General features: G+C 42.5%; 2 protein-coding genes across 4 annotated transcripts in view; one reads left to right on the forward strand and one right to left on the reverse strand.

Annotated features, from left to right (window-relative positions):
• The window catches only part of SLC9A7 (solute carrier family 9 member A7), a 182,392-nt gene extending 160,231 nt beyond the window's left edge, over positions 1-22,161 (forward strand). For all 3 annotated transcript variants that reach the window (XM_027535150.1, XM_027535148.1, XM_027535149.1), the window contains 3 exons: positions 6,312-6,394; positions 11,467-11,572; positions 16,320-22,161. In XM_027535150.1, coding sequence (XP_027390951.1) covers positions 6,312-6,394; positions 11,467-11,572; positions 16,320-16,595 — 465 coding nt within the window. In that variant the 3' untranslated portion in view covers positions 16,596-22,161. The remainder of the gene's footprint in view (positions 1-6,311; positions 6,395-11,466; positions 11,573-16,319) is intronic.
• CHST7 (carbohydrate sulfotransferase 7) overlaps positions 1-22,462 on the reverse strand; it is a 78,667-nt gene that overhangs the window by 29,203 nt on the left and 27,002 nt on the right. The window lies entirely within an intron of this gene.

Below are 22,462 nucleotides of genomic sequence, written 5' to 3' on the forward strand. Positions count from 1 at the left end.
AGTGTTGTCATGAAACTGAAATCAGAGATGGGGAAAGTCCAGATGTTTGTTCCCCATTAGAAAAGAAAGGGCACTTCTCTCTACCTCATTTCTAAATGCTCTTGCTAAATGAACAAACATGCAAACAAAAAAGTGCTATTTGATGGGAAAGCACTTTTTATAAGGAGCACCATTTTCCTCACCAGTGCTAGAAGCCTGAGGTTATAAACAGAGTCATGGCTACAGAACCACAGAATATTAGCTCATGTGGGCGAAGGAAGGGAGCTGTTGGCCAGAACTCTTGGCTCTGGGTGAGGGAAGCATAAGAATATTGTGGATAGACTTCAGCTTCATGTCCCTGGCAAGTTTGACTCATTAGAACAAAACAAAACAAAAAACTCTGTTGCCTTGTTTCTCCGGAGGTCTTGGTGACTTTGCAACCAAAACAAAAACAAGCCCAGCTGGAGGCAAGCTGCCTGGGCCTGGGGGTGGCCTCCCAACCCATTCAAGAGGGGATGTTTTATGCCAGACACAGCTGAGATTTATGTTGGCTGGACAGGCAGACACATCATTCATTTCCTTCCCCGAGTTTACAGAAGCATGCTCACTGATGCAGCCGATGTGGAGTAGCTCAGAGCATGAATCTGAATGTATCCCGCCTCTGTCATCTCCGCAGGACAAGGTCACAAGCAGGATATTAGTGGAATGTGGAGGAAGGGAAACTTCTATGTTTGTGGTGCCTGTGTGTGTGTGACTGAAAACTGCAAAAACTCAGCTGTTGCACTGACATATACCTTTCTGGGCAAGTTGGATTTGTTTGTTTCTGGGTCCTTCCCCCAGCTTCCTTCCAGGCTGAAATCTGATAGCCAGGCCCTTACATCTTTAACTTCAAAACAGTTGCTCAAGTGCCTTTGCTCAGATTACTATTCTCTGACCCCTTTCCCCATGACGCTTTTTCTTTTTTTGATTGCCTCCCATCGTGGCCCCCGGTTTCCCTTTCCTTTTTTTTTTCTTAGAAGTTCAAACTTGATTTATTCATTCATTTGACACATATTTATTGAGCATCTGTTATATTTCAGACATTCTTTCAGGCTCTGGGAGTACATCTGCAAATAAGACAGATGAGTCGTTCTCCTTAAGGGCTTGGTGACAGTGTGATGAAGGATGAGGGTAGAAAGTGGCAGAAGTGAGATCATAGAGGGTCTTGTCTGCTTCTCCACAAGGTACCACAGGCCTCTTCCCATTGTTCCAAGTGTACCCATGGACAGCAACCTGGGCATCACCAGAGAGCTTGTTAGAAATACAGACTGTCAGGCCATATCTAGACCCGTGGAATCAGAATCTTCATTTTAGCAGAGGGCCCAGGAAGTTTGTGTGCAGTTTACAGTTTGAGAAGCCCTGGTGGAGGCAGTGTAGTGCTTTGTTGTTCAGTCACTCAGTCGTGTCTGACTCTGCCACCCCATGAACTGCAGCACGCCAGGCTTCCCTGTCCTTCACTGTCTCCCGGAGTTTGCTCAAACTCATGTCCCTTGAGTTGATGATGCCATCCAACCATTTCATCCTCTGTCATCCCCTTCTCTTCCTGCCCTCAGTCTTACCCATCATCAGGGTGTTTTCCAATGAGTTGGCTCTTCACATCAGGTGGCCAAAGTTGAGCACTTAATTCCCTGTTTTTAAACCCTTTGTTACCCCTTCTGAGAAATCTTGGCCCCCATTGTCATCAACTGTGTACTCTTTAACTTTGCATTAGTGTGCTATCACTGCTATAACAAATTACCACAAACTCAGAGGTTTAAAACAACACAGTCTTATAGGTTTGTGAGTCAGAAGTCTGGTAAGCTCTACTGGCTTCCCTCTTTCAGGTTTCTCAATGCCAAAATCAAGATGTCTGTGGGGTTGGGCTCTGGGGGAGAAGCCATCACCAGGCTCATTCAGCTTGTTGGTAGAATTCACTTCCACATACTTGTAGGACTGAGGTCCTGTTTCCTTTCTGGCCATTGGCCAGGAATCAAGCTTAGCTCCTAGAAGTACCCACATTTCCTGACTCTTGGCCTCTCCACCTTCAAAGCCAGCGCGAGCACCAGCAGGGCAAGCCCCTGTCATGCTCTGAACCTCTCCTGCCTCTTCCATCACCACATCACTCTCTTGCCCACCCCCAGCCCCCCACCCACTTATCAAGGTCCATGTGTTTATACTGGGCCCACCTGGAAAACCTTAAGTCCATCCACAAAGACCCTTTTGCCAAGTAACATAACACTCAGGCTCCCGGGTTTAGGATGTAGAAATCTTTGAGGGGAAGGGCAATATTCTACTGCCTCTCTGAAAAAAAAATAAGCTCTTCTTATTATTATAGTGAACTTAACATAAAAAATATATACTTTAATCATAAGAATGCAATGAAATATAACTCTGCCCAGAAATCATTATTCATTAATTCTAGAAAAATTATTTCAAAATAGGACCTTTGGCCACTGCCCAGGTCTTTAACATGCTTTCTTTTTCTTCACCACATACACATAGGTCTGTCTGTCTCCTCCTCTGGAAATGTGCTTCTCAAGTGGCTGGTGTGGGGTCTTATTCTTCTTTGTGTTTGGCAGCACTGAGCGTGGGGCCTGGCACACAGTAGGTGCTTAATGAATGCAAGAGAAAAGCCACTCATAGTCTTATGCTCAAAAATTTGGTGATAAGCAGAGCTGGTGGTATTTGTTTGCTGGTGGGGTTGGAGGTTTTGAGGAGGATGTGGTGTGAGAGCAAGTCCCCGCATATTTTAGGATCACCTGCACCCATACCGACCCTGGCTCAGAGCCTGCAGCAAGGGCTTACCAGTTTGTCCATGGTCACCACCAAAATCTTGCTGGGAAACAATTGTTGGCTATCTTCTGGGTCAACTTAAATCAGTCCTGTTCCACGCAGATCCTCCCTGATTTTCCCAGAGGCTTTGGGGAAGAATCCAACTTCTTCCTGTCCAGACACCCTGCTTATTTAACTTATATGCAGAGTACATCATGAGAAACGCTGGGCTGGAAGAAGCACAAGCTGGAATCAAGATTGCCAGAGAAATATCAATAACCTCAGATATGCAGATGACACCACCCTTATGGGTAGAAAGTGAAGGAGAACTAAAGAGCCTCTTGATGAAAGTGAAAGAGGAGAGTGAAAAAGTTGGCTTAAAGCTCAACATTCAGAAAACGAAGATCATGGCATCTGGTCCCATCACTTCATGAGAAATAGATGTGGAAACAGTGGAAACAGTGTCAGACTTTATTTTTTGGGGCTCCAAAATCACTGCAGATGGTGATTGCAGCCATGAAATTAAAAGATGCTTACTCCTTAGAAGGAAAGTTATGACAAACCTAGATAGCATATTCAAAAGCAGAGACATTACTTTGCCAACAAAGGTCCGTCTAGTCAAGGCTATGGTTTTTCCTGTGGTCATGTATGGATGTGAGAGTTGGACTGTGAAGAAAGCTGAGCGCCGAAGAATTGATGCTTTTGAACTGTGGTGCTAGAGAAGACTCTTTCAAGTCCCTTGGACTGCAAGGAGATGCAATCAGTCCATCCTAAAGGAGACCAGTCCTGGGTGTTCATTGAAAGGACTGACGCTGAAGCTGAAACTCCAATACTTTGGTCACCTCATGCGAAGAGTTGACTCATTGGAAAAGACCCTGATGTTAGGAGGGACTGGGGGCAGGAGGAGAAGGCGACGCCAGAGGATGAGATGGCTGGATGGCATCACAGACTCAATGCACATGAGTTTAGGTAAACTCCGGGAGTTGGTGATAGACAGGGACCCTGGCGTGCTGCGATTCATGGAGTTGCAAAGAGTTGGACATGACTGAGCGACTGAACTGAACTGAACTGATAACCATGCTTCTGGCCCCTTCTCTGGGAATTAGAGGTGTTTAACACCCCTGTTGCAGAGCTGCACCTTTTATTTGCCCTGAATTTGTAACCTTTCAGGGTTGATTCTTAGTGTCTTATATTTCTGCAGTCACTTTATTTTATTTGTGGACTGCAGGCATATCCGGAGAAGGCAATGGCACCCCTCTCTAGCACTCTTGCCTGGAAAATCCCATGGACAGAGGAGCCTGGTAGGCTGCAGTCCATGGGGTCGCTAGGAGTCGGACATGACTGAGTGACTTCCCTTTCACTTTCCACTTTCATGCATTGGAGAAAGAAATGGCAACCCACTCCAATGTTCTTGCCTGGAGAATCCCAGGGATGGGGGAGCCTGGTGGGCTGCCATCTATGGGGTCACACAGAGTCGGACACAACTGACGTGACTTAGCAGTAGCAGCAGCAGGCATATCTCTTTGTAGGCCGAGGAAAAATTTGCTTAATTTGCCTTCAGAAAGAAACCTTTCCCTTGCTTTGCTCATTTTCATTGTCCCTCTTGGGGCTTATATAAGTCAGTCTCCTGTAGCTTCCTTGAGGTGAGATGGCAAGAGCTTAAGTGTTACAGTTGATGAGAATGCATTGTGGTTTGGCAGTGCAGAGGTTAGGATAACAGAATAGGGGTTTTCCATTTTTATTGTTGTTTTAGTGGGAGAGCAAACAAAACTGACTTTCGGGAACTTACCTTATGCCTGATGGTATATAGCATCCTTCTGGAAGATATTTATCATCTTGCTAGATTTGTCTTTAGTAAGATTCTGCAGACAGAACCAAGAACTTAGAGCCTGTCACTTGATAAATAAGCATTTAATTTCTTTGTAAACAGTCATCTCTCAAAATGGTCATCTACCACTTTTCCACTCACTTATGTGGTATTATGAGATCTCCCTAGAGTTGTTATTAGACTAGCAATTAGTTAGCTGAAGAAATGATCATTGTCTACAAATGGAGACGTTCTGTGCCCCCTTTCTCCTGCATAATTTATTAAAATGTGAAATAAAATTGGTCTCTAGGGTCTCTTCTTTTTGTTTCCTCATCCACAGATGGGCCCATTTAACTGAGCCATTTCCATATTGGTTACTGTGTTAAGTCACTTCAGTCGTGTCCAACTCTTTGCGACCCTATGGACTGTAGCCCACCAGGCTCCTCTGTCCATGGGATTCTCTAGCCAAGAATATTGGAGTGAGTTGCCATGTCCTTCTCCAGATACAGGTTATTAAACATTCCTCAAATACCATGGGGTACTCTGTTTTAAAAGTCATCTTGGCCGTTGGAAACTTTAGGAATGTAAATAGTGCTTGCTAACTTCTCTGCCTCTACTTGTGTATATCTTACCTTCTCAGAAATTTTTGACTCATCCTTGGCATCTGTTACTACAGGTAGAATTTACACCCACTGAGATTTAGAACTGTTGATACATACTTTAAATTGTGACTCAACTTTTATTTGATTGTTGTCTGTTGCCCCTCACTTGTAGAGCTGCCTCCCCCTAGAACAGTCCAGAGGAAGATGATAAAGATGCTACGTTTCACAAGTAGCCTGTACTTTCTAGAGCTTATCATCCAGCAACATGGAACCCCAGGAGTGCCCTCAGATTTCTGCCATCAGTCCACTTTTTAATATTAAGTGTGCTGCTTATAATACTTGCACAGAACAGATTTCCTAAACCTTAAATAAATGTTTGATTTTTGCCAGTTCTTTTGAAAATGAAATGATGGGGATGTTTGAGTTGGAAAGGCATGGGAACAATAGTAAAGGAAGGTACTACTTGAGGGCAGAGAAAATAACAGAGATGCTGGTTCTGGCTCTCTTTGCCCTGCCCATCACCTTTGCCTTCCTAAAGCTGGTAGGGCAAGTTACTGACTGCTTGGAACACAAGGCAGTTGCCTGGCTGGGTAAGGACCACCAAGAACCCTTGATTGGTTTGTTAGGAAACTCAACTGTGTGATTTCTCTAGGCCAGCTTGGCAGGGTGAGGAGCCTGGAAAGTTGGTTTTTACAGATGCTTTCTTTAGTATTCTCTAAAAATTAATTTTGACTTGTTAGGATCTAGACTACTTTAGGGTAATTAATCTGCCAAAAGGCACTCTGAGGAAAATTACTCAGAAATTGTGTGCTTCATTGAGTTGATCTAACCCCCAGACATAACCAAGCCTTTTTCTTTGGGGAGTGATTGGTCTACCTTTGGATTTATTCAGTTTCTTTTAACACATTATTGACTGGGGGGGTTTTGCAGAAACTTATGTCTATAATGTTAATACATCTCTGATCAATAATGTGTTAAAGTATTACCTCCCGATATATCTTTGAAATTTTGGTGATACAGGAGGTTTGACTCTGAGCTCAAATCTCTAAAGACTGTGGTTAAAAGGGAAGCTTTCCTCCCTTATATCAACCCCCTTTCTGCAACTAAATATCTGTCTTCTTGTTTGTTCCTAGGATGGTTCAGATTCTGCCAGAGGAAACCGAACAAAGCAGGAGAGTGCATGGCTATTCAGGCTGTGGTACAGCTTTGACCACAAGTATCCTTTTTAAGGGGCTTCCCTGTATTTGTGAAACACTGATGATGAAATTCTCTTGTTGGGTTGTCAGTGTGACTTCTGATGAGTAAGGAAAGATGTGTGCTTGCTACAGATGCACCCAGTCCTCTCTTGGGACACATGCAATGGTCATTCACTCAATCATGGGTAGTCATAACAAGCATCTCCCTAGCCAAGAGGAACATGCACATCATTAGGGTAGCCAGCCCATAGCCTGGTAGACTCACGTGGCTTTTCAGAGCTTTGTGTTCAAGGGAAATATGCCTATGTAGGTAAATTAGTTAAAATTACACTTGAACCATACTGTGGTCAAGAATGAAAGTGGAGGTTGGCCAGTTAATTCATGTGGGAAGGATTATTCCTATTGGCTGGACCAAATCTGGCCAAGTCTGATCCTGCCTTCATTGGACTACATGCAGAGCAGATTCTATTCTAGTAGATTATCTTGTCCCGATTTCTTAAATTGACATAGTGATCAAAGGGGTAGGTAGCTTATATATGGTCTTTGCAGATTTTGAAAATGTTTAAAATTTTGTATTGACATAAAGAATATATACAGTAAAGTACACAAATCATAAGTGCTCAGTGAGTTATTACAAATAGGTACATTCATCTATTACCAGACAGGTCACAAAACACAAAATTACCAGTTCCTCTCATGCCATTGGGACTTCCCTGTGGCTCAGTGGTAAAGAACTTGCCTGCCAGTGCAGGAGATGTGGGTTGGATCCCTGGGTGGGGAAGATCCCCAGGAGAAGGAAAGGGCAACCCACTCCAGTATTCTTGCCTGGAAAAATCCCATGGACAGAGGAGCCTGGCAGGCTACAATCTATGGGGTCATAAAGAGTTGGACACAACTTAGCGACTAAACAACAGCAGCAAGGGCAAATCCACAGCTAACATCATACTTAGTGGTGAAAAGCTGAAAGCTTTTCCTCTCAGATCTGCAACAAGGCAAGGGTATGTACTCTTGCCACATCTATTCAACACAGTACTGGTAATTCTAACCAGAGCAGTTAAGCAAGAAAAAGAAATAAAATGTATACAAATCAAAGGAAGAAGTAAAATTATCTCTGCAGATGACATGATCTCATATATAGAAAACCCTAAAGATTGTATCAAGAAACTGTTCAGAGTTTTTAAAGTAAATCATTAAAGTTGCAGGAGATATTATCAGCATACAAAGATCAATTGCATTTCTATATACTAATAATGAACTTCCAAAAAAGAAATTAAGAAAACAATTCCATTACAGTAGCATCAAAAACAATAAAATGCTTAGCAATCAATTTAACCAAGGAGGTAAAGATCTATATACTGAAAATTAAAGAACATTGATAAAAGAAATTGAAGAAGACACAAATAAATGGAAAGATGCCTGTGTTCATGAATTGGAAGAATTAATATTGTTAAAAATGTCTGTACTACCCAAAGCAACCTCAGGTTCAGTACAGTCTCTGTCAAAATTCTGATGGCATTTTTCATAGGAAAACCATCCTAGAATTTGTATGGAACCACAGAAGACACTGAATAGCTAAAGCAATTTTGAGGGAAAAGAACAAAGCTGGAGGCATCACACTTCCTGATCTCAAATTACATTACAAAGGTATAGTAATCAAAAAAGTATGGCAATGACATAAAAATAGACACACAGATCAAGGGAACAGAATAAGAAGCCCAAAAATAAATCCTTGCAAGAACAACAGGCAGGGATACACAATGGGAATAGGGCAGTCTCTTCAATAAATGGTGTTGGGAAAACTGAATATCCACATGTGAAAGAATGAACCTGGACTTCATCTTATACAACTCACAAAAATCAACTTAAAATGATTAAAAGACTTAAATGTAATGACTTAATACATAAAATTCCTAGATGAAAACAAAGGGGAAGAGCTCCTTGACATTGATCTTGGCACTGATTTTTTTTTTGTCTTTGACATCAAAAGCACAGGCAGCAAAAACAAAAATAAATGTGGACTACATAAAACTAAAAAATATCACAAGCACAAGAAGGGAAACCATCAACAAAATGAAAGTTCTAGGATGAAAAATTTTTTTCTGAGCTTAGAATTCTACACCCAAACTATTAATCAAAAATAAACAAAAAAGAATGGTGGCTTTTAAACATGTAAGAATTCAGAAAGTTTAGCACCATGAAGCCTCTGGGAGAAGGGGGAAAAGTAATACAAGGATTAAACAAAACAAAATACAGCTAAGGGGACACCATTGAAGAAGCAGTGATTTGTTATAACCCAGAAGAAATAAAATCAAAAAGAAATTTTAAAATATTTTTTTTGCAGGACACTCAAATTTTCTCTACTGACAGAGTTTAAATGATGTTGTATTACATTTACTTTAATAGTGTCCCAACCACTCTGCTTGTGTATAGTGAATAATATTCATAAATTGCATTATTATAAGTGCTACTTATTGGTCATTAACATTAGGCTCAATCCATAGACAAAGCAGAGATTTGCTTATTAGTTACAGAACACAAATGTTAAATATCTAAAGTATAAAATTATAATAAAAATTAGGGGAAAATTGAAAAGAGGCAGAAATGTAAATGAATTAAATTTACCATCCTTCTTAAAAGCTTCTGACTACAGTGCATAAATCAGGAGATAGGCAAAAATGTATTCTGTAAAGTTGTAATGGTAAATTGCCAGAAAGATTGGGTGGAGAGAGGTTTGATATTTCATTTTTGCCCTTCCAACAACTTGAATATTTAAAATCTGTAGATATTTTTCCCCTTTTAAAAAAACTTGTTAGAGGGCCTTTTATGTTTGGGAAGAGGCAGCTTGTCTTTGAACTGCCCAAGACAGGGAAGTGCAAGGCAGCCTCCAGCTTCTCTGGGACTCTTGTATTAGTCATTCTGCGAATCCAGCCAATGACAGCTTCTGAAGTGAAGACACAAAAAAACTGATAGGGCTAAAGGGGCTCTTTCTAGGAATGAGGAGAGCAGGCAGAGGAGCTTATTCTGTTTATAACAAGTCCCAGCAGAGCCCACACATCTTCCTTTGGTGAGTAATTGCCAGCCGGAAGTTTACCCCAGGGTCGCCCTTCCGTCTCCTCCGGTTCAGTTCAGTTCAGCCACTCAGTCGTGACTGACTCCTTGCGACCCCATGAACCGCAGCACGCCAGGCCTCCCTGTCCATCACCAACTCCCGGAGTCTACCCAAACCCATGTCTATCGAGTCGGTGATGCCATCCAACCATCTCATCATCTGTTGTCCCCTTCTCCTCCTACCCTCAATCTTTCCCAGCATCAGTGTCTTTTCCAATGAGTCAGCTCTTTGCATCAGGTGGCCAAAGTATTGGAGTTTCAGCTTCAGCATCAGTCCTTCCAATGAACACCCAGGACTGATTTTTAGGATGGACTGGCTGGATCTCCTTGCAGTCCAAGGGACTCTCAAGAGTCTTCTCCAATACCACAGTTCAGAAGCATCAATTCTTTGGTGCTCAGCTTTCTTCACAGTCCAACTCTCACACCCATACATGACCACTGGAAAAACCATAGCCTTGACTACACAGACCTTTGTTGGCAAAGTAATATCTCTGCTTTTGAATATGCTGTCTAGGTTTGTCATAACTTTCCTTCCAAGGAGTAAGTGTGTTTTAATTTCATGGCTGCAATCACCATCTGCAGTGATTTTGGAGCCCAGAAAAATAAAGTCAGCCACTGTTTCCCCATCTATTTCCCATGAAGTGATGGGACCAGATGCCATGATCTTAGTTTTCTGAATGTTGAGCTTTAAGCCGACTTTTTCACTCTCCTCTTTCACTTTCATCAAGAGACTCTTTAGTTCTCCTTCACTTTCTGCCATAAGGGTGGTGTCATCTGCGTATCTGAGGTTATTGATATTTATCCTGGCAGTCTTGATTCCAGCTTATGCTTCCTCCAGCCCAGCATTTCTCATGATGTACTCTGCATATAAGTTAAATAAGCAGGATATAGAGCAACATTTTCTCTCTCCTGGTGCTCTGAATGAAGACAGGAAGTGCTTTGGAGCAGTCATATTCTTGAGTACAGCTGTGACTCCCCATCTGCCTTTAAAGTCTCTTGGCCATTCCTGTATCTGAGGTGATCCTGTTGGTCTCCACCTTTTCCCATTGCTTACACTGGGGATATCAGAAATGGTCCCACCTCCATCATAAAGTGATACATGCTTCGTGGTGCTTCCAACACAGGACTATGCATTTGGCAGCACACATATCCATAGATTCGTAAACCCTGAGCCAATTTCCACAGAACAGTTGACCTTTGTGTTAGAGCAGGGGGCTCAATCGAGGACAGGTTTTCCCCACAGGGGACATTGGGCAATGTCAGGAGACGTTTTTCTAGTCACACCTAAGGGAGGGGTTGGGGGTGCTCCTGGCATGTAGTAAGTAGAGGCCAGAGATGCTGCTAGTCATCCTACAATGCAGGACAGTCCCCACAGCAAAGGTAATCTGGCCCATGATGCCAGTAATATCAAGGTGGAGAAACTGTTGAGAGAGTCTGGGAGAGAGGCAGCAGGTAGAGGGAAGAATAGTCCAGTATGGGAAGGTGGGAGATTGAGGTCTGAGTGACCTTTGTGAAGCCATTTTGCCTTGTCCTCTAAGTTCCTGTCCACCTCAAACATTTCCACTGTGTGACTTCTGAGCAAAGGGGACCCAGGTGCTGTAATATCTCCATTCCAGCTACACGATTTCCTGTTTCCAAAACATGAGCTCGTTGTGTGTCAAAAGCTGGAAGGCTGATCAAAACCAAAATTCTCATTCACCATAACAAAGAAGAGAGAAAGGTATTTTAATCAAGTATTTTTAACTGAAAATGGGGAACTGGCAACCTGAAAGTTAACGGTTAACACTTAAGGATGATGGGCTATAGTTTATTCTTGGATTCAGATATTTGCAGACTACAAGTACCATACTTTCTGTATTGTACTGGTAAAATGGGGGAAAGAGGAATAGAATGCCAGATGATTTACTCCTTGGGATTTCTGAACACATTTTGTTGGGTGTGTGTTTTCTTTGCAGGCAGTTTTCCTTAATTCTCTTCTTTAAAGTTATTTGAAGCCCATCCTCACGCACAGTGGACCCCCATTAACCACCACCCTCCCAGCCTGGTGTGGCTTGCTCGCTCAATGTCTAACCAGTCCCCAGGTATATGAGGTAAGTACAGCATGGCCGAGTTGCCATGGTAATACTGCAGTTCTGCCATGGCCTTTGCTTTCAGTTGCCACCAAACATGGCAGAGAACAGCATCAATGTCTCCTTCACCTAAAGACAGTTGAGCCTTCCAGCTTCCCCAGCCCCTCCTCATATAAAAATGAAATTCCTGTGCCATCTCTGATAAACTGTTTTTAAATTACACACACAAAAAAATGGGTCGGATGCTGAGAGCACCATTTCCCTTTGGTTTTGTAAAGTGATTTTTAATGCTTGTGGTGAGTTTTTAATGGAATATGAGCCTAGATAATAATGCTAATTATCTTTTATGTTGGAAGGATACAGACCAATAGATTAAAAAGTTAGTTTTATGATTTCCCATCTGCTTTTTATTTATTTATTTATTTTTTATTTTTTTTTTCTAATTTTATTTTATTTTAAACTTTACATAATTGTATTAGTTTTGCCAAATATCAAAATGAATCCGCCACAGGTATACATGTGTTCCCCATCCTGAACCCTCCTCCCTCCTCCCTCCCCATACCATCCCTCTGGGTCGTCCCAGTGCACCAGCCCCAAGCACGATACATCTTTTATTTGAGTGTGGAATACTTTGCTTAGTTTGGACCTCTGTGTAAAGTGACAGCATGGGTCATTTGGATGTGTTCTGTCATCAGAAACAAAGGGAAGTGACTTGGTGTCCTGATCTCTTCTGCTGAAGAAGCTCTGACTGATCACGCTGATTTTGTTTCACTGGGCTTCCTTGTGTCTTGGCATTCCAACTCTAGTGTCTTTTAAGCAGTTTCTAAAGCCTTCATTCTTTCTTCATTTTTACAAGGGTCACTTTTCGTGTCTCTGTAATAGTAAAATAACTCACCCACTATTTAAAACTTTATATACATCTTATCTAATTGCAAATTTACCAGCTATTGCCTCACACCTCAGAGTAAACTCCATATACTTCCAGGCACTTAAATTGAAAGTGCTCCCCTCACCACTTCAAGATTCTGCCCAATGTTTGCTTCCTGGGGTCATGTTTCGGCTGTGGACTCCCCGCAGCCAACCCAAGATGGGGTGACTTGTTCTGCAGGTTAGAACCACCCTCCATACTGCCTCTACTGCCTGGGGCTGGGGTCCTGACTGGGGTCTCAGCTCCAGACATGGAGAGGCCTGCTGCTGAGAAAGTGACAGCAGAAAGTCTTTGGAATTTTAACTGAGGAAGTCAGAGGTGACAGAGTGGAGTGGAGTACTGGCTGAGGGCCTCAGATGAGCCATTCTTTTGACTGTTTGACACACTGTTGGGTAGCCCTCCCCCATCACCTGTAGGACATTTTATACTTCACTGAGGTTCTTTGGGAGATATGGATGGTTTTCATTATTCCTTATTTGTACTCACTCTAAACAAAATTTAGGTTTGAGAACTGCCTAGAAAACAGTGTTCTTCCACTTAATGAAAATGTGCATGTGTGGTAAGTTGCTTCAGTTGTGTCTGACTATTTGTGACCCCATGGACTGTAGCCCACCAGGCTCACCAGAATCCCACCAGAATACCATGGACTGTCCAGGCAAGAATACTGGAGTGGGTTGCCATACTCTCCTCCAGGGGATCTTCCTGACCCAGGGATCGAATCCATGTCTCTTTCATCTCCTGTGTTGGCAAGTAGGTTCTTTACCACTAGCGCCACCTGTGGCTATTTAAATGCACAAATTACCACAACCCTCTTGCTTGCAGGTGTCTGCAGGGTTATTTTGTCACATTTCCAAAGCAGCCCTCACTGGAAAGCTAGTTATGTAATTACCCAGACCTCAGCTGAACAAAAATTTGTTGATCCTGTCATCTGGAATTAGAGGGGTGGGATGGCTTTATCATCTGCATAGAACATTCCTTAAGCATCAATCTGGAAATCCTTCTCCACTGGGTTTTACTGCATCCCTGTTTCTGAGTGACCGTTACCATGGTACTATTTTTCTGGGCTTGGGGGTTTCATTGTGGAATGGGTCACCATCCAGTCTTGTTTCCTCCTGTCGGTGAACTTTGGCTCTGCTTCCCACTGTGAGGGGTCAGAGTGGGCCGTCCCAGGGCTCCCATTGAGGAGCTCTGTGCTGCTGATGGGGTGGCTTGGCTCCATTTGGGGAATTCCGCACACACGCAATTGTTCTGTCTGTATTCCTCTCTGTCTCCACGTGACTCCAAACCTCAAAACAGCAAAATATGTGCCAGGAGAGTCTCCTCCTGAACACTGGGAGCTAAGGAGCCCTGGGAGAGAGATTTTGACAGAGATAAACAAAAACATTACTTAGCACGTGTATGAATGGGAGAAATGGAGCGTGCTAAAGCAGGGAACATGATGCCATCTGTTGTTAAGGAAACCATCACAGAACAGATGGGGGTTCAGGACTTTGTGAACTAATGGAGATGGGGAATGGGGCAGATTAGAGTGAGTTTTAGAATTATACTTTGCCTGACTAGAGGATTTTTATTGAACTGTACATTGGTACCCTGCCTCATTCCAGTGAGGATTGGAGGCAGAAGGCAAGAGGCCTCGTGTGCTTGCCTGTTAAAAGCCCTGGTTAAGTGGAGTGATGCTGTGGAGAGTGGAGAACCCATCACTAAGAAACAATGCAGAAAACAAGCATGTGCTTGTCACCAGTACATGCCCAGAGATGGGCCAGGATAGGAGAGGTGAGGCAGGCAGAACCCAAGGGTCTTCCCTGGGTCAGTGCATTTAACAGACATCTCCTATGAGGTCCTGGTGGCTCAGATGGTACAGAATCTGTGTGCAATGCAGGAGACATGGGTTCAGTTCCTGTGTTGGGAAGATCCCCTGGAGAAGGGAATGGCAACCAACTCCAGTATTCTTGTCTGGAGAATCCCATGGACAGAGGAACCTGGTGGACTATAGTCCATTGAGTCACAGAGTGGCATGCTCAGTTGTGTCCAACTCTTTGTGTCCCTTTGGACTGTAGCCCACTAGACTCCTCTGTCCATGAAATTTTACAGGCAAGAATACTGGAGTAGGTAGCCATTCCCGTCTCCAGGGCATCTTCCCAACTCAGGGATTGAACCTAGGTCTCCTGTGTTGCAGGCGAATTCTTTACCTCTTAGCCACCAGGGAATCTATCAAGTCACAGAGAGTCAAACACAACTGAGCGACTAACACTTCTCACTTTCCTATGAGGTCAGCAGCTGAAGGAAGGGTGCCAGGAAGAGGAGGGAGGTCAGTACTGTTTGGTGGTTATTCACATAGATGAGGATCCCAGGCCTGAACACAGGAGTGTGACTGAACCTCTGGCTGAGTGGGGACCACGTGGCTGTCAGGGAGGCAGATTCGGCATCCTGCACCAAGGAGACCCTCTCAGGTAGAGGCCAAAGGATTTCTGATGTGCTTTGAAGGTAGGTTGGAAATAGGAAAGAAAGAACCATTTACCTGGAGCAGCTTGGAACCATGTGTTTGCCATTTAAGGAAGATGTTCCCAGTATTTGATGGCCTTGCAGGGGGGGTGGGAGGTTGGCAGCAGTGCAGGGAGTGCACCACCCCTCACTTTGCTTGTAAAACCATCCAGAGGGTGAAAGGTTGTGTCTGACCCCACGCAGCTTCCCGATGCTCTCCCTGTAGTCTTATAGTTTCAAGTGGCTGCCACTTGGCTAATTTAGCCTGCTTTACTCAGCTTTGTCTGTTCTGTTACCACCACTGCTTAGCATGAGATGCCTGCCAGTCCTGTTTCCCAACAGGGTAATATTTCACATCCTTTTTGTGGGGAGAACCCATCTACCAGCAGCATAAATTCTAACTCTGTTTCCAAGCAGCCGGACAACCTTGGGCAGATCCCATGGGGTCTCTCCAGTTTTCTTCTCTGTGACCTGAGTGCATGCGCCCTTCACAGGGAAGGGGCAGGGATCAAATGAGAGCTTTTGTGACATTTGTGACATGCAGACAATAGATGCTCAAGAAAATGTCCCCTCCCTCTCAGTCCCTCACTTCATCTACCTGAGGGCTTCCTTCCCATTAGGATGTTTCTGTGGGAATGGGAAGGAAATCCTAATTATGGCTCATCCTCTTCCTCAATTGCTTAGTAAGACAAAGAGCAATTTAAATGTAAACCAGATGGGTTTAGGATGGTTTGTGTAGAGCAGGAGCCTACCCGACCTCCCAGAATACTTTCCCAGAAAAGAGAAGATCCAAAATCTAATTTGCGGGTTCACCCGAGGACCTTACCCATTCGTTTCTTGTTGGGTTGAAAGTGAAAGTGTTGGTCGCTCAGTCATGTCAGACTCTTTTATGACCCCATGGACTGTAGCCTGCCAGGCTCCTCTGTCCATGTGATTCTCCAGTTAAGAATACTGGAGTGAGTTGTCATTCCCTTCTCCAGGGGATTTTCCCAACCCAGGGATCAAACTCGCATCTCCTGCATTGCAGGAGAATTCTTCACCACTGAGCCACAAGAGAGGCTGAAAATCCAGGCTAATCACCCTTTCTTTCCTTTTGTTACTTTTTGTCCCTGTGCTATCAGGCATTTAAAATCAGAACTGCTCACTGGTCTTCAAAGTCCTGGTTCAGCAGTAGTTTTACATGGACTAGCACTCTAGAGTTTACTCCCAGTTATCACACTAGGGGCTCAAGGCAGGCCAGGTTTATGATCCCCATTTTCAGATAAGGAGTTGGGGCTGGCTTTGGCCTGGGAAGATATTGGTCTCCCACTTGTGGTTGATGTGGTTGATGATGTTGCTGTTGTTTGCTGCACTTTTCAGAACCAAGAGCCACTGAGAGAGGAAGATTCTGATTTCATCCTGACCGAGGGTGACCTCACCTTGACCTTCGGGGATAGCACAGTGACTGCGAACGGCTCCTCAGGTTCCCACACAGCCTCCATGAGCCTCGAGGGTGGTCGGAGAATGAAAAGCAGCTCTGAGGAGGTGCTGGAACGAGACCTAGGAATGGGAGACCAAAAGGTTTCCAGCCGGGGCACCCGCCTGGTGTTCCCCCTGGAGGATAATGTGCGCCTTCCTGCCCAGAGCCCTGAGTGATGGGGTTGGGGAGGACCCACTGGCGGGGTGAGGATGGCTGCAAGCCCATGTTGACATGGGGCCTTGACTGAATGGAACTAACACTTCTGTTTTATTGGGGTCTGAAGATATCTTATTTAAAATTTCAGCCAAGATGCAGCTGGTGGGGTGAAAGTGTCTCTAAATCAAGGCAAATGCAGACCTATTCCCACTTTTTTCACGTAGTGCGCTGTTCAGAGTTAAACAAATAGCATGCTTTAACGCTGTCTTCATTCATTCACCTGCAGATCTGAAAAAGGTGTGGCAGGTGGTAGGGGTTCCTCCCAGGAGAGGCTTTGTATCCAGACACAGCGGTGTAGGTTTCATTGGCTATAGGCATACAAGGGGAGAACAGGCTAAGACTGTGAAGGATGGCAGTTGCTATTAGACCTCCAAGGACTGTGAGAAACTGGTGTTAAATGGACAGAAAACATGAGAAAGCAATTTGACTGGAGGCTCCAGCAATGAGGTTGTGTGACTGCACCCTCCTATCAGGATTCCTGCCCCTTTTTGACTCCCTGTGTTTCTTCTAGACTGAAGACTGGAAAATATGTCCATGAACATTTCAACATGGAGAAATGAATTCCAATTCCTTCTCTGGAAATCTCCATAAGTAAGAAGTTACTGGAATGTTTGAAACCAAAGGCAAAATAGTGTTATACTGTTGTTTTTAACTAATCTGAGGACAGGAGAAACTGTTTAGAAACTGATGGTGATATCATTGCAAAAATCTGTAAGTTCTCAAGGTATTCCATATGAGCTGACTGCCTGGGAAATAATGAATAGGATTGGGTTCTACTGTGGCTTTAGAAATAACACCACAATTTGTGGGATGCAGTCTTATCTATGAAAGAGAAAGCAGCAAGAAGCCTAAGAGGCAACAGGCTAGTATTCAGAGGGAAGAAATCTCACTGCAAACAAAATTAACTGCAAAGAAAATACATGATAGTATTCTAATGACTGAGTAGAATTCCAAATTTTGTGTTCATAAATGCATGAGATTTCAGTGGCCACATGAGGAATCAGAGATGAGTCAATGGAAAGTTAAGCATTATTCAACCTGGTGGAAGGTTGGAAGGTTCTGTCGACTATAGTAGACAGCTTGAGAGTCTGAATGTCTTGACATTGAATGCCATGTAGAAGAGGGCCATTTTCATGGTATCTGGGGAACCTTGTACCAACTTAATGTGCAAATGTGGTTTAAAATTTAGGTTTTTGTCAAAAGTTTGGGTTCTTTGTGGATGAGCTATTTCACCTGTCCACACCTGTAGTAGTGAAATACTGAGAGAACTCTTAGAAACTAGGCTAGAAAGTCTTCCTATGCTTCAGTGATAGCCTATTTGAAAACCCAATTTCTAAAAAAAAAAAAAAGCTTTCATAAAATGTGGGCATTTTTCTTATTACAGCAGACAAAATATTGGTCCAGTTCAGTCTAGGACACTCATAATGAAATCAATAATTTAATCTTTTTAGCTGACATATTTTTTTAAATAAGACATTGTTTGACACTTTTGTTTTTGAATTGATAAATTGTGCAAACCAGGAAAAATTTATTATAGGCTGAGTCATACGAAATTGCTGATTTTCAACCATTTAAGAAAACAGAAATGGCAGTTTCATATGATTCAACATAATATAAATGAATCATTTTTATTCCCTTCTTTCCTTTGTATCTAAAGTCCATTTTGATTTTATGGTCTACCATGGGCTTTGTATTCTCCACTGCAAACATTTTATTCTAACCTGGTTAAATATAAGTAAACGGAGATCTGCTGAGCCCAAAAGTTAGCTAGATTTGTAGTTATTTGGTTAGATTTTTCATTCAGTGAATCATTAAGTCACTGACCTGTGGTCCTAATTTTTGTTTGCAAGATGTGGAGATTAATCCTGACTTTACCAGGGGTCCTGGGAAGTGAGTTCACTTATTAGAAAACTTCCACCTCTCAGAAGTATCCTGCCTATGCTGAGTGACAAAAAAGTAATGTGCCACAAAGGCCGAAACCTCTTCACTCAAGGCCGAGTATTTGCTGCCAGTCTGGCAGAAATCAGATCGAAACTGCTAAGTAATGGTTAGCAGCCATCTAAAGAAAGTTCCCCTGAGAGAGTGATCCCAAGTCATCTTAGAAACATGTTTGTTCTGGGTTGGGGGGGTGGCATTTCAGTAGTCAAAAGCTCTAGAGCACAGGTTCTCATACCTGGCTGCACATTAAGATTACTTGGCCAGTTTTTACAAATACTGAAGCCAGGGCCCTACCCTCAGATTCAGATTCAGTAGGTTGATGCCTGGCTGCCATGTTTTGTTGTGGATCCTCAAGAATTCTAATGTGCAGCTAGGGTTGAGAGCCTCTAGTCTAGAACTTGCAGTGGACCCTATTTGGAACCTTAAAGAAATGGTCTAGGAAAGAACATTTTAAATTGTTAGTCATGTGGAACAAACAGGTTGATCAGCAATACAGAGAGCATAGTTGTGAGAGTTTCATGCTAATAATCTTTGCAGAAGTCAAGAACATACTTTGTAAAGTACAACTGAAAAGGTCACTTTTGAAAATCTTAGAGCATGAGAGGGAGAGATGGGTGACTAGAGTGTATGTATGGGGGGATTAAAAATTGTCATCTTTGCTCCCATTTGTTGGGGGGGAAAGGGGGTTTTGTTTTAAATGGACTGCTGACTAGTCAAATGTAACAGTTTCTGAGATGCTATCTTTGCAGTTTAACCTGATATTATATTAATAGTCCCTTTCACAGTCAAGTGATCTTTTTCTTCACATTTTGCTTGTACTCATGCCTGCATCCATGCTGGACTCCTCGAAATAAGAATGGGCCCATTCATTGCTAGAGCAGAGTAACAATATTACTTGGAAAGTTGTGATAAATCTGCTGTCTCATGTGGCAATGGTGTCAGTAGCAGGTTAATTAAGGAGATGCAAACTTTTGTATAGCACCAACAGAGGAAAGACAAAACCACCTGCAATTCCTTCTCATACGCTTTTTGAGGACTACAAGGAGAATTGAACTAAAGAAGGAAATTTGGAATTTAAAGAAGGCTGTATTTCTTCCTAGGAAACAGGCATAGGAAGGGCATATGTGATTAAATGGACTCTGGCCATCAGGGTACTTGTTGGAGTGACCAGACAAAGAACCATTGATGTCCTGCAGCCAAAAATCACACCGTGACATCAAATGTTTCATCAAGTAAACAGCAAGGAGTTCTTTAGGCTGTGTTCTCTAGACCTGAAAATGTCCTCCATGGTTCAGTCAACAAATATCTCTGTAGAAAACCTGAAAAAATGTTCTCTCAGCTATCCATGAACATTTCAGTCTAGGGCAAACAAATAATGTTTGTTTCAAAAACAGACGTCTGTTTCACGCACACATGCCCAAGCCCCATCATAGCTCCCCCTTTCTTTGTCCGCAGTGGAAGTTAATGTTTTCATGTCAGCTATCTAATGTGAACAAAATGATTTCTAAATGTAGAAACACTGCTAATGCACTTAGGTGAAATTGCTGGCAGGGCAAACAAGCAACTCATTGGGGGTGAAGTCATCCTCTTGGAAATCTACCTTGGTACCCATTGTGAGCTCTAAGAGGTGGATCAGAAAGCTGATTTTCCCATCTGCTATAAAATGGAACCTGGACTGAGGGCATCAGGAAAGTCAGCTTGCTGATTCAGTAACTATATGACTTCTTTTTCCGCTTCAGAAATGGGGCACTTGACAGGCTTCATGCTTGCTTTTTGATGTTGCTTCTGTAGATGAGTTAGTGAAGGAGCTAGTCTGTCAAATATTGTCATTGAATTCTGATCCCTTCTGTGTTTTTAACTGACAGTCTGAATCACCAGTGTCAATTGCTGCATTCTGATACAGGTACAGTAAATTGAGGGCATTCCGTGACCAAGACTTACAGTTTAGAAACAACCCACCTGAATGCTGTTTTCACCATGTGGATACCTGAAAAGACCTCCCCTCTTTCTAAAACCTAATAAGAACAACGTACAGAGAAGTATTCTGGAAACCAATGCTAGTGTCTAATGAGGAAAAGCAAGTAGGCTCTTTGACAATCCTTTCAAAACAAAACCTAGAAATAAACCATTTTTCTTCCAGTTCTGAGTTTCATAAGCAAGTTTCTGTAAATTAACAAACCCATTTGTCAGCCAGTGGCTAGCAGAAGTTGTAAAGAGTAAAACCAAAGTTTTTGATGTTTTATTTTTATAAGCAGGGTATACTCTAACTACGGCCCACATGGCACACACAGGCAGCCAGTTTTCTGCTACATGAGCCTTGGAGAAAACGACAAGGAGGGCTGCCTGTTCTGCTGCCCTTTGAAAAGGTCTGCAACAGACACAAGAGCACTTAGGAGAGGTCACTTTCTTACCCTGACAGCCACCTTTTCAAAAAACTTCACAGAACTACCAAGTGTCATGGTCAGCTCGACTTTTGGCCAGTGGAAAATTATCTGGGTGGGCCTGTATGTGTTGGAGGAACTCAGATGGAAAAGGACTTGGAAACATCATGAAAAACTCTATATCTGCTGTCTAAAGCACTTCAAACAAGTTAAGATCCCAGTGTCAGTGGGTGAGTGTCTTAACTGCATGGACATTTGGGGGTCGACTTTAGTTATGGTTTTCCAGCTGTGAGCTTTGGAGAAGCAATGGGGTGGTTTTTCAGTCATATGGGTGTTAAGTCTATGGGTTTGGAATCTGTCACTGAAATCACTCATTCAAAAGTATGACTTCATAGTAGGGTCACTTAGGTTTGTTTTTTACATAAAATACATCTGATATTTCTTACTTAGGAAGTTTTACTATGTCCATTAAAATGATTAAATGGGGAGGCCATCAAGATTCATTTAGTAGCTGAAAAGCAGTTTTTAAAATAGACTAGGATGAATTTAATAGGGGCTGTTGTGACCTTCAGGGGAATTTTTTATAGACAGCCTCCATACTGTAATTGGGGAAATTTTTGTCTTTTACTTCCATTCAATAGTAGCAAACTGGTGGTTTTATAAAATTAACATAGTGTGTTATATAAACATGTTATATAAAATAATATTAAAATATGTCTAACTGTGAAAACGTGAAGACTTGGAATTATCAGCAACCTTTATGTGCAATAAAGAAAACTGGAGTTAGGCCCCCAATGTGTTCCCTCTCCCTAGCATTTTACTTAATGTTTGCCTTTGTGTATATGTTTAGATTGATATTGTAAAGCTAGCTACATGTTTTCCTGCCCTTTACTGATATTTAACACATTTTTCTCAAAGCCTTTTTCTTTTCTTTCCTTTTTTTTTTAAACAAAAATCAAAATAAAAAGATTAACTGGCTGAGCTCATCTTGTTTCATACTTTTAAAAGTATTGTCCATTAGTAGAAGAATGCAGTATGGGCCTGTTCTTAGTTTGTTTCTTTCCCACACAGAGAGGTTCTGTTCTGGGTGGAAGCTATTCCTCTCCAACTTCATTTAAAACAGAGATGGACAAATTACAGTGGCCCCTAGATCAAATCCAGTCTACTGGTTGTTTTTGTAAATAAAGTTTTATTGGCATACACTCTACTCACTCATTTTGTCTGTGACTGACTGCTTTCACGCAGAGCTGAGTTGTAAGGGCACTGAACAACTGGCGCTCATAAAGCCTGAGCTATTTACTATCAGAGTCTTCTCAGAAAAGGCTTTTCCTGACCACTAATTTAGATGCTTGAAAAAATTTTTAAAGATTGGATCTAAAAAATCACAGCAACACTTTTAGACTTTAAAAATGTGTCTTTGAGTTGAAATAAACACTTGAAACCTGTGACTTCTCCCAGCCTGCAAACATCTTTAACAGGTTGGCGAATTGCTAAGATTCTTGAGCTTC

This window comes from Bos indicus x Bos taurus, chromosome X, assembly GCF_003369695.1.
Source record: "Bos indicus x Bos taurus breed Angus x Brahman F1 hybrid chromosome X, Bos_hybrid_MaternalHap_v2.0, whole genome shotgun sequence".
Classification (NCBI taxonomy): domain Eukaryota; kingdom Metazoa; phylum Chordata; class Mammalia; order Artiodactyla; family Bovidae; genus Bos; species Bos indicus x Bos taurus.